Here is a 13,004-nt window from a genome sequence, read left to right on the forward strand (position 1 = left end):
TCAGGACTATTGTGAGAATGACACTTTAATGCCCTTAAAGTACCTTCCACTGCATAACTAGGTGCTTCATGGACATTAGCTCTTATAATTCTTTTTATTTCTTTGGGTCACTATTCTTAATTCAGGAGAAATTGGATCATTTGTTCACCCCTTGGAGAGGATATGAGTAAGGACATATGGCAGGAATAACTGGAGCCTTCTCATCAGAGGCACTGAGGGGAATGTGTTGGAGGCTTACACAGTAGTGTCCTTGATACACACGTTCTCCTTCTAGATCTGTGTTCTGAGTAGTTAAGGAGGCAGACCCCAGACCCACTTTACACAAACATGCTGTACTTGAGTCTTTTCAACAATGCAAGATGGAGGGCTTCCCTGGTGGCGCAGTGGTTAAGAATCCACCTGCCAATGCAGGGGGCATAGGTTCGAGCCCTGGTCTGGGAAGATCCCACATACTATAGAGCAGCTAAGCCTGTGCACCACAGCTACTGAGCCTGTGCTCTAGAGCCTGCGAGTCACAACTACTGAACCTGTGTGCTACAACTACTGAAGCCTACGTGCCTAGAGCTCGTACTCCACAACAAGAGAAGCCACCACACTGAGAAGCCTGTGCACCGCAACGAAGAGTAGCCCCCGCTCATCACAACTAGAGAAAGCCCACATGCAGCAATAAAGACCCAGTGCAGCCAAAAAATAAATAAAGAAAGAAAGAACAACCAAAAAAATGCAAGATGGAAAAAGTATCACCTGCGTAATCAAGTGTCCTTGGTAGTAGGTTTTGTGAAGCTTTAGTTGGAAAAGTACACAGAAGGTAAAAAAAAAAAAAAAAATTAAAAGAAAGAAGAAAGCAAGCAGGTAGTCTGTTACCTGGCAAAGGAATAAGAGATCAACATTCTCTGGAATCCCCAAGTTTGAAAAAGAGCTGTCAAGCATTTTGAATCCCCAGTGCCTTGAAATGTCAGTGTAAATGGAGTGACGAAAGCATAAAGCACATCTGAACCTCAGCCTCATGATCAGTTTTTCAGTGTCTGTTCATTTATTCAGTAAATATTGACTGAATAAGTGTTCTCAGTCCCATGGGAACACTCATGTGAACAAGGCATGGCCTGTGCCCTTTGTGGAATCAAAGTCTGTTGGGTGAGATAGGCAAGGGAATGTGATGATTAGGTGTGGTCTAGTGTGTTGTGGTGTCCAGAAGAGGAGCCTGATTACAGGCTTAAGAAAGTCAAGGTAGGGTTCCCATAGAAAAGAAGGTTTCATCTGAGACCAAAAGAGTGAATTGGATTCCAAGGTGGGGGTGGGGTTGAGTATTCCAGTAGAGAGGACAGGATGTATTTAAAAAAAAAAAAGAGAGAGAGAGAAAGAGAGAGACAATGAAGCACATTGCAATTAAATAGAACATCAGGGGACTTCCCTGGTGGCACAGTGGTTAAGAATCCACCTGCCAATGCAGGGGACACGGGTTCGATCCCTGGTCCGGGAAGATCCCATTTGCTGTGGAGCAACTAACCCCATGCACCACAACTACTGAGCCTGAGCTATAGAGTCCGCGCACCACAACTACTGAGCCCACGCTCTGCAACTTCTGAAGCCCACGTGCCTAGAGCCCGTGCTCCGCAACAAGAGAAGCCACCGCAATGAGAAAACCATACACCACAACGAAGAGTAGCCCCCACTCGCTACAGCTAGAGAAAGGCCGTGCAGCAGCAACGAAGACCCAACACAGCCAAAATAATAATAATCAATCAATAAATCATCATTTAGAGCAAGGGTCAGCAAACAATGTACCTCAGAACAAGTCTAGCCTGTCGGCTGTCTTAGCAAATAAAGTTTTATTGGAACACAAACATGCCCATTTATTTATAATTTGTGTCGCTTTCATGCTACAAAGGCAGAGTTGAGTTATTGTGGCAGAGACTGCCTGGCCATAGAGTCAGAAATATTTACTGTCTGGTCCTTTGCAGAAACACTTTGCTGTCTCCTGATTTAGAGCACACTTTTCATAAGCAGGAATTCACTGTTGGTGGAAATGTTAATGGTTGCATGAAGGTGGATGGTAGCATGCAAAGGAAAATCAGAGGAGTGGTGAGAGATGAGACTAAGAAGGTGGTCAGGAGCTAGAGCATGGAGTTTAGACTTTATCCTGAGGGCTATGGGGAGCCTCTGAAGGTTTCAAAGCAGGGTGGTGAGGTGGTCAGATTTCTACAAGAAGCAGTGTGGCAAGGTGTTAAGGAGGGCAGGGTCTGGAGCCAGACTGTCTTGGATCAGATCTCAGTTCCATCACTTAGTAGCTATGAACCTCAGACAAATTACTTACCTTCTGTGTGCCCCAGTTTTCCAGTTTGTAGAATGGGAAATAATGATAATTTTTATTACAGCTATCGTGTAAGGTACTGAAGATGAAATAAGTTAATATACTTAGAGTAGAGTGTCAGGCCCAGGGGAGGTTCTCAGTGGATGCTGTTACTATCCTGTCTCAGTGATCCTTCTGGCTGTTGGGTGGAGAATGGCTCAAAATAGAAGAACCTGGTGGTAGAATGCTGGGGCTTTATGCAAGAGATGGTGTCCTGTGCCCAGGAGAGCTCCTCTGAAGCTTGGGTCAGTGACTATCATGGCCACTGGGACCTTCACTCTCCATCTCTCCACCATTGTCATAATCATCTCTTTTGTCCTCCTTTATTCCAGGCCTTCAAGAGTGCACTGATGAGCTCCTACTGGTGCTCAGGGAAAGGGGACGTGATCGATGACTGGTGCAGGTGTGACCTCAGCGCCTTTGATGCCAGTGGGCTCCCCAACTGCAGCCCTCTCCCGCAGCCGGTGTACGTATGTATGGCCCCTCTTCCTCTGGCCACCCCTTTCCATGGACTCATACTCTTGTCCTCCCAGTGCAGACCATGGCTTGCTTCTGTTCCTAAGGTGCTTCACCAGATGCCTGAAGTCTCTGGGGGCCTACCTCCTTCTTTGAGAAAGCAGGGAGCTTTAGCAGAATGGAATCGTGGCTCGGGGGTAGACACTTACACTGCAGTGTGTGCTATTTTAATAGCACCGAGCCAGCCATCATTACTTTTCTTCACTCATCCATTCGGCAAAGGTTTACTGAGCACTAACTACTGCTTTGCCAGTTCTGTGTTGACCACTGGGACTACTGAGATAAAGAAAGTGTAGGACCTTTTCTAAGAAACTTTATATTATTCATTCATTCAACAAAGAAGTTTTGAACACCTGCTGTGTGTCAGACATTGGGGAATTCATAAATGAGCAAGACAGGCACAGCCTGTGCACTTAGGGAACTGACCGTTTAGTGAGGGGGACAGATGTCAAAGCAAAAACAGGAAAGCATGATACCGTTTAAACATTTAAATAATAAAAATATGAAAGAAAAAGATGTGCTAATGGACAGAACAAAGAGGGGATGCTTTAGTTGGAGGAGAGGGAGATAGTCTGGGAAGCCTCTCTGAGAAGACCTGAATTAGAGTCAGAGTTTGCCAGGCAGCAAATGGCAACAGATGTGTTTCAGGAAAAAGACAGAGCCCATGGGAAAGCCCTGACTCAGGAAACTCACCCTTTGAGGAAGTAAAGGAAGATCTTCTTGATTGGGGCAGTGTGATTAAGAGGGAGAGTGGTGTGATGAGTGGAGGAGGTCTGGGCAGGAGCCAATACTGAGGGTCCATTGTAAGACAGTCCTTGCAGAGTTAGTGGATATAGTGGAAAGAGAGAAGGAATCTGGGCTGGGGACAAGCAAAGTCACCATCATGGTTCTGTCCCCAGTTTGCTGTGTGACTTTGTGCAGATCATCCCCTTTTCTGGGCTTTGCTTTCACCTTCCATGAAATGGGGGGATTGCCCTTCCCTCTCTCAGAGGACCCCCTCCCCAGTTCTCACCTTCAAACATTCTGTTATTTCTTGCTTTGTAAAAGGATTCCCCAGGATCCCTGCCCGCTGTGAGAGAGTATTGATATTAAAGCATTGACTGATATACTGGGGGATTGAAGAGAATGGCAGAGAGGTTGGCAGATGACTGTGTTTGAAAGCACTGCCAATTTAATTGACAGTGAAGCATCATTGAGAATATAGTTTAAACAAATGGAAAGCTAATCAACTTGCTGTGAGCACACACTATGTACTTGGATTAATTTACTGGATTCCACATTGATCCAAAAGGTGGCTCTTTCTTGTCCCCATTATGAACAGGGAAACGGAGGCTGAAAGAGGTATAATTAATTGCCTGAGTCTACACAAGGGGTATGGTGGTGGGTTGAAGCCAGACTGAACGCTGTGCTTTTAATCTTGACCTGTGCAAACTCTTGGGGCCCAGACAGTACTGGCTGGCAAACAAACAACCTTCCCTGTCACCCCCCTAGGCTGCGGCTCTCCCCAGCAGTAGAGCCCTCCAGCACCGTGGTCTCCTTGGAGTGGGTAGATGTCCAGCCAGCTATTGGGACCAAGGTCTCTGATTACATTCTGCAGCACAAGAAAGTGGATGAATACACAGATACGGACCTCTACACAGGTAAGTAGAAAGTTCAAGACTTCCTCTTTCGTTGAGATGGTGTGACAGAGGAGGGAAACTGGGATTTTCTAAATACTTTTGGAGACTTGGTGTCCTCTGAACTGGGAAGGCACTGGGAAGTTTCACTGTTTGGTGTTTGTTTCCTAGTTCCCACACCTGTGTGCTTTTTGGTATGATTTTCTACAGGGGGAGGTAGCAAATTGTACTTGTAGAGAATTTCTGATTCTCTAAATTGGATCCACAAGGTCATATACTAAAGTGTTAGTTAATTCAAAAAAGGATTTGTCCGTTTCTACTTGGGAAGGCCTACAGGTTACATTTTTGAAGACCTTGATCTGTAAATATATTATCTCTGGGACTGAGATAAAGAAGTTCAAGGAATTGTCTTTTCTAGTGAGATGTACTGAGATAGTTGTCTTTCATGCTAAGGAAGAGGATTTGGAAATTATTCATACATGCAGGAGAAGATGCAGAAAGTGGATCTTAAGGAGTGCTTTAAGTTTACTTAAAGAGTATACAGGAGGCTGTGACATCCTGGAGGTGGGTCTGCAGGGCTGGTCTGGCTTATGGCAGGCGGGGAGCCTGGGTCTGAGGGAGCTGGCCTTGAGGCTGGGCCATGAGGGCAGGCCTGGAGTGCTGGAGTGTCAGGAGCCTGGGAGCCAGCCTGGTTCCAGGGTAGGTCAAAAGCCTGAGCTGGTGGTAGTTGGCCTAGTGCTGGGCCCAGCCGGAAACCCGGGTTCAAGTGTAGATCACCTGGGGGCCTTCGGAGCTGGCAGGTGTCAGGGTGACTTGGAGACCTGGGTTCGTGGGAGCCCACTGGGAGCCTGGTGCCATGGAAGCTGCTGGAGCCCCTGGAGACAGCAGTTGCTGGGATGAGCCAGAGTCCTGGATGCACACAGAAGTCTTCTGGGAGCCACCTACAGCCATGGGAGCTGGCTCTGGAGTGCAAAGTGAAGTTGGTCTCACTTTTCTCTTTCCTTCCACAGGGACGGTTTCTCTCTCTGCACTGGGCTGCTCAGGCTTGGGGAGAGAGGTTATAAGAGTAATGTGAATCTATCTTTCCTACTCTCCTCAAAGCATCTTTTCTTAGTTTTGTGCTTCAACCAGGTGCAGTGATCCCTCACCTAGAAACCTTAGTTCTTGTGAAGTATTTCTGTGCACGGACAGCTGTTCAAATTGATTTTTCGGTTCAAATTGTCCCCACAATGCCATTACTCGGATTGGTTCAAATTGATTTTTTGATGGAGGTTGTTAGAGGGGTGATGGGGGGGGTTGGGGGGTGGGGGTGAAAATTCTTATGCCGCCATGTTGCTAACATTAGTCTCTGAATGATTACCAGGTGCATTTTTATAGATCAAGTAGTGAATCCCAGAGAGGTCTGTGACCTTCCCAAAGTTCCACAGCCAGTCTGTCCTACTCCCAGCACAGTGCTTGAATCTTTATTTGTTATGAATGTTGAATTCTCTGTGTCCATTGAAATGATCATAGTTTATGTTTCTTAGTTTGTTAATACGGTAGATTATATTGATGCATTTTCAAAGGATTAAAAAAAAAACCCTTGTATTCCTGGAATAAATTAATCCCACATGGTCATGATGCACTATCTTTTTGTGTATATTGTTGGATTTATTGTGTTAAAATTTTGTTTAGATTTTTGCATCCTTATTTGTCAGGTATTTTGATCAGTAGTTTTCTGGTAATGCTTGTGTCTGTTTTGCTGTCAGGATAATTCTGGCCTCTCAAAATAAATTGCAGAATATTTTATCCTTTTTAGTTTTCTGAAAGAGTTTGGGTAGAATTAGTAATGTATTAAAAAAGAATTGTTTGGTAAAATTCACAAGTGAAATAATCGGGGCTTGGAGCTTTTCTTGTAAGAAGGTTTTAATTGCTAATTTAATTCTCTGATAGATATAGGGCTATTCAGGTTATGAATTTCTTCTTAAGTGATTTTGATACCTTGTGTATTTCAAAGAATTTATCCATTTTGTGTAAGTTATAAAATTTACTGGCAAAAAAATGTGATATTCTGTTATTTTTTTTTTTAATATTTATGGAATTTATAGTGATATCATTCTCATTCTCAATATCGGTAATTTCTGTCATCTCTCTTTTTTTTTCTGATCAATCTGGAAAGAAGGTTGTGTAATTTATTTATCTTCTCAAAGAATCAGCTTTGATTTCACCTACCTTTGCTATTGTTTTCCATTTAATTGATTTCTACTCTGACCTTTGTTATTTCTTTTCTTTGGCTTATTTTAGATTTAGTTTGTTCCTCTTTTTTCTAGATTTTTAAGGTGGTAGCTGAAGTTGTTGATTTGAGATTTTTCTTGTAAGACAAGTAATTTTCCCTAATTACTGCTTTAGTGGCTTACCACAGATTTTTGATAAATTGTGTTTTCATTTTCATTCAGTTCAAAATATCTTTTAATTTCCCTTTTGTTTTCTTCTTTGACCCATGGATTCTTTAGATTCATGTTACTTAATTTCCAAATATTTGGGGATTTTTCAGATAACTTTCTGTCATTGAATTTTAATTTGATTCCACTATATCAGAGTATACACTTTTTATGACTTTAATCATATTATTTTTTTTAATTTTTGTATTATATTGGAGTATAGTTGATTAACAAAGTTGTGTTAGTTTCAGGTGTACAGCAAAGTGATTCAGTTATACGTATTTTCAAGTTCTTTTTCCATTTAGGTTGTTATAGAATATTGAGCAGGGTTCCCTGTGCTGTACAATAGGGCCTTGTTGGTTATCTATTTTAAATATAGCAGTGTGTATATGTCAATTCCAAACTCCTAATCTATCCCTCCCCGTGACCCTTCCCCCATAACCATAAGTTTGTTCTCTAACTCTGTGAATCTGTTTCTGTTTTGTAAATAAGTTCATTTGTATAATTTTTTTTTTACATTCCACATATTAGTAATATCATATGATATTTGTCTTTGTCTGTCTGACTTACTTCACTTAGTATGATAATCTCCAGGTCCATTCATGTTGCTGCAAATGCATTATTTCATTCTTTTTAATGGCTGAGTAATATTCCATTGTATATATGTACCACATCTTCTTTATCCATTCCTCAGTTGATGGACATTTAGGTTGCTTCCCTGTCTTGGCTATTGTAAACAGTGCTGCAATGAACATTGAGGTGCATGTATCTTCTTGAATTATGATTTTCTCTGGATATATGCCCAGGAGTGGTGTTGCTGGATCATTTTAAATTTATTAAGACTAGTTTTATGGCACAGGATATGGTCTATCATTGTTTTCAGTGACCAGTTTAAAATCATGTATTTTCTTCTATTTATGGATGAGTTTTTCTATGAGTGCTAGTTAGATCAAATTGGTTGATTGTGTTGTTCAAGTCTTCTAAATCCTTTCTGATTTTCTGTCTTCTTGTTGTATCAATACTTGAAAGAATGGTACTGAAACCTCTGATGATGATTGTGGATATATCTGTTTCTCCTTATAGTTCTATCAGTTTTTACTTTATGCATTTTGAAGCTCTGTTATTAAGTGAATAAACATTTATAATTTTTATATTCTCTTGATGAATCAATCTCTTTATCATTGTGAAATGGTTGTCTGTATCCATGTTACATTTTTTGCTCCAAAATCTTTTTTCTGGTATTAATATAACTTTCTCAGCTTTCTTCTGATTAATGTTAGAATGATTTACCATTTTTTATTTTTTTACTCTTATATTACTTGTGCCGTTATATTTAAAATGGGTTTCTTGTAGACAGCATGTATTTAGGTCTTTATTCTTTTCTTTTTCTGTTTTTATTTTCCTAATCCAATCTGGCACTGTTATCTTTACATTGGGGTGTTTAGACCATTTATGTTTAATACGATATTGTTGTGGTTAGGTTTAAGTTTATCATTGTGCTATTTGTTTTCTATTGTTTCAGTTTTCTTTGTTTCCTTTCTTCTCTTTTTCTATCTTCTTTTAGATTGAGTGTATTTATCATTCCATTTTATTTCTTTTGTTGATTTATTATAACTCTTTTGTTAGTTTAGTGATTACTTTAGGGTTTATATATTTATATTTAACATATCACAGTGTGCCCTCAAGTGCTATTCTAACACTTCATATACAGTAAAAGAACCTTATATAGTATACTTTTATTTCTCTCCTCCAAGTCTTTATGCTATATTGTCATACATTTTACTCATATACATAAGTTTCATAATTCATTGTTATTTTCCTAAAAGAGTAATTATCCTTTAAGTATATTTAATTAATAGTTTTATTGTTTACTCACGTACTTACATTTTTGGTGTTCTTCATTCTTTTGCATACATCCATATTTTCATCTGATTTCATTATCTTTCTGCCTGAAGGATATATTTTATTATTTCTTATATTTCAGGTTTGTTAATGACGAATTCTTTCTGCTTTTGCTTTTGTAAGCTATTATGGCTGGGTACAGTATTCTAGATTGGCATATTTTTCTTTTAGTAATTTAAAGATGTTGCTCCTGTGTCTTGCTTACATTAGCAATTTATTGTGTTTGAGGTTTATTAACCTTCTTGGATCTATGGGTTTACTGTTTTAGCCCATCTGGAAAATTTGGGGCCATTATTTTTCTCTCTCTCCATCTTGTTTCTCCTTCAGTGACTCTAAAAATATATGTATTCAGCCACTTGAAATTGTTCTTTATCTCACTGATGCTCTTTTAATTTTTAAAAATTATTTCTTTTTGTTTGTTTCCTTTTGGATAGTTTCTAGTGCTGTCTTCATTGCCTTCTGCAGTATCTAATTTACTGTTAATCTATGCAGTGATTTTTTTTTTTTAACTCAGACATTGTAATTTTCTATTTATTTAGTTTTGGTTGCTTTGGGTCTTTATTGATGTGTGTGGGCTTTTTCTAGTTGTGTCGAGTGGGGGCTACTCTTTGCTGTGGTGCGCCGGCTTCTCATTGCGGTGGCTTCTCTTGTTGTGGAGCACAGGGTCTAGGAGCGCAGGCTTCAGTAGTTGTGGCACGCAGGCTCAGTAGTTGTGGCTCATGGGCTCTAGAGCACAGGCTCAGTAGTTGTGGCACATGGGCTTAGTTGCTCTGGGGCATGTGGGATCTTGCTGGACCAGGGATCGAAACTGTGTCCCCTGCATTGGCACATTGGCAGGAGGATCCTTAACCACTGTGCCACCAGGGAAGTCTCAGACATTGTAATTTTCATCTTAGGAAGTTCAATTTGTTTTTTTGTTTTTTTAAACATTTATTTTAAATTAATTAATTTATTTATTTTTGGCTGCATTGGGTCTTCATTGCTGCACGTGGGCTTTCTCTAGTTTCATTGAGCGGGGGCTACTCTTCATCATGGTGAGCGGGCTTCTCATTGCAGTGGCTTCTCTTGTTGCGGAGCTCTAAGCTCACGGGCCTCAGTAGTTGTGGCACATGGGCTAAAGTACTTGTGACTCATGGGCTCTAGAGCACAGGCTCAGTAGTTGTGGTGCACGGGCTTTGTTACTCTGCACAGCATGTGGGATCCTCCCGGACCAGAGCTCAAACCCGTGTCCCCTGCATTCGCAGGTGGATTCTTAACCAGTGTGCCACCAGGGAAGTCCCGGGAAGTTCAATTTGGATCTGGCTAGTATATGGCATGTCATAACTTTTTTGATGTATAGAATAGAGTTATAATAATGGTTTTGATGTCCTTGTTTCCTAATTCTAACATCTGTATCAGTTCTGGGTCAGTTTAAGTGGATTGATTTCTCTCCTCATTATGTGTTGAATTTCCTTCTTCTTTGCATGCCAGGTAAGTTTTGATTAAATGCCAGACATTGTGATGTTTGCCTTGTTGGGTTCTGCGTACTTTTGTATTCCTATAGATATTTTTGAACTCTATTTTGGGCCACAGTTAAGTTATTTGGAAACAGCTTGATTCTTTTGGGTCTTACTTTTAAGATTTCTTAGATGGACCCAGAGCAGTGTTTAGTCTAGGGCTAATTATTCCCTACTACTGAGGCAAGACCCTTCAGTGTGTTCTACACAGTGGCCCATGAAGTATGAGATTTTCCAGTGTGACTGGGCACTATTTCTGGCCCCCGTACGAGCAATGGGCATTGTTCTGTCTAATCCTCTTGGGTTGGTAGGCTCCTTACATGCATCCATTAACCAGTACTTTGCTGAGTATTGAAAGGGGACCCTACACAGATCTCTTCAATTTTCTCTCTGTACAGCTCTCTCCTCTCCATTACTCTATCCTATAAACTCTAGTCACTTTCATCTCCCTGGACTAAGGACTCTGCCTTCTCAATTTAGGGAATCTTCCAGGCATCTCCCTGCAGTGACCTAGAAACTCTCTGAAGACAGGAAGCTGCAGAAATTTTAGGGCTCACAGAATTTGTTTTCCATATTTCAAGATCTCTGTTGCCAGATTTCCAGTTTGAAAACTTGTTGTATGTTCTTTTCTTTTAAAAAAATCCTTCATGTTTCAGGTAGTAGGGTAAATAAATCTAGTCTCTGTTTCTCCATCCAGTCCAGAAATGGAAATCCAAGATTCTTCCTTCTGATTGTCTAGGAACCAGTGTTCTGATCCAAGAGTTCCTTTTTTTTGATAGAGATGAAACTTCTTCTTAGTTCATGGTCTGGGGACACCCCACAGAGATGTTACCCCTTCTTCTTCCTGCTGCCATTCAGAAGTTTGAAGATAATGACATATCTGCCACCATCTTTACAGGTTCTTCTAATTCTTCCTTGTGCTACTTGACTTTAATTCTTTCCACCATCCACTTCTTGAATTTTTCAGTGGACAATTGTCTTTAAAGAAGCAGGATAATGACTCTTATGTCTTTATAATTTGGTATCCTTCCACAGTGCCTGACGTACATAAATGTTCAGTGTTCACTGAATTGAATTGTATGTGGGTAGGCATATACATGTTTTAACTTTTCAACTCTGATGTTAATTCTTTGAGAACCGTGTGGTCTTATGAGGTCTTACGTAGTTCTAGAGACTAGCTGAGTATATAGTAAGCCTTCTAAAATGTGTATGATTAATTGATGCTGTAGATGATTGGCAGTGGATATCTGAAGCAGAAACCTCATCTCTTTGCCTCCATGCCACTTTTACTATGTCTCAACAATCTCAAAAGTGAACTTGGACCAAATTTGAAAATTTCAGTCTACTTGACTGAACTTTATCTTAGAGGTTACAGCCGAATTAAGGAGCATGGGCTATTTTTTTTTCCCCAAAAAACCTGGCTTCTGCTTTCAGTTTCTACCACTTCTCGCTGAGAAATCTAGGGCCAGTCGACATCCTTTCTGGGTCTCAGTTTCCCTATCTGTGGAATGGGGAAAATAACACCTATTTCGTTAGCTACTTTGAGAGTCAAATGTAGCACAGTTCTTGAGACATGGTAAGTATTGATAAATGCTAGTTGCTTCTAATTTCCATGAATTAAAAAAAGAAAAAGGAAAATTCAATGTTAGGAAGAAAACAAACAATAAAATAAGGTTTAAGACTTGTTTTGTTAGAGAGTTAGGATTGCGCACACATTTGGCCAGGTGAGGCCAGAATAAGGAAATGAGGGCTTTCTCTTTGATCTCTCTGGATTTTTGCTGGCAGCCGAGTGCAGTGCTGTAATTGTTTATTTATTCACAAGCTCACGCATGCGTGTGCACAGATATACATGCATACACACATTCTCTCTCTCTCACACACACATGCTTTATGACTGCCATCTGTTCAACACTCTTTTGAACTAGCTGTTGAAACGCGGACTCTCCCTCCCTGTCTCCTTCTCCTGCCCCCCACCCCTGGGTTTGGTGCCCTCTTTGTTTCCTTCAGAGAAGCTATTGCTCTGTCGGTCCTGGGACTCTATTGGGAAAGCCAAGCATAACTAGCCTCCTGTTCCAGTTGTTTTGAGCAGAGACGGGGCTTGTTTTGGGGGGTGGCTGAATTCCCCGCACGCTAATCTGTCATCGATATTAAAAACAGACGTCTGGTTCTCCCCCGTGGCCTCATCAGAGCAATTGGCATGGGTTTCAGCCTCTTGGGCAGGGCTAGATGCAGGGGGGTGGGAATAAGAAGGCGGGGTGAGGCACAAGAAAATTTAATGAATCCAAATACCATGTTTGACCTACGGAGAAAAAGGCTGAGGAAGACGGGAGCGGGGCTTGTCCCGAGGTTACACACATGAGCTAGTGGGAGAGTCAGTGCTAGAATGGGGGCTCTGGTTTCTTTACCTGCTCTCCCTGCCAAGTCCAAATATCTTTCCACCAGTGATATTAACTCTGGTGTGCTTTGTTCTTGTTGAGAATAAACCAAGAAGCAAATGGAAATTAGGGGATATAGGGTATCTATGTGTCTGGGCAGGATGGAGTATATAGACGTATGATGGCAGCTGGGGGACTCTTTTAGAGAACGTAGCTCTTCAGACTCATTGCTTCTTTGTCATACATGCCAGCTTCTGAGAATCCCAAAACTTTAGAGTAGCAGGACCTCAGCAGTGAGTCCAACTCCCTCACTGTAAGGATCAGAAAAG

At 41.1% G+C, this 13,004-nt stretch overlaps 1 protein-coding gene across 3 annotated transcripts in view; it reads left to right on the top strand.

The window, feature by feature from the left end:
* ASTN2 (astrotactin 2) overlaps positions 1 to 13,004 on the top strand; it is a gene marked incomplete at both ends in the record, with an annotated part of 911,329 nt that overhangs the window by 752,697 nt on the left and 145,628 nt on the right. For all 3 annotated transcript variants that reach the window (XM_082657265.1, XM_082657266.1, XM_082657267.1), the window contains 2 exons: positions 2,683 to 2,816; positions 4,358 to 4,506. In XM_082657265.1, the coding sequence (XP_082513391.1) occupies positions 2,683 to 2,816; positions 4,358 to 4,506 (283 nt within the window). The remainder of the gene's footprint in view (positions 1 to 2,682; positions 2,817 to 4,357; positions 4,507 to 13,004) is intronic.

The sequence above is a fragment of the Grampus griseus genome (assembly GCF_964374135.1).
Source record: "Grampus griseus genome assembly, chromosome: 6".
Lineage (NCBI taxonomy): Eukaryota > Metazoa > Chordata > Mammalia > Artiodactyla > Delphinidae > Grampus > Grampus griseus.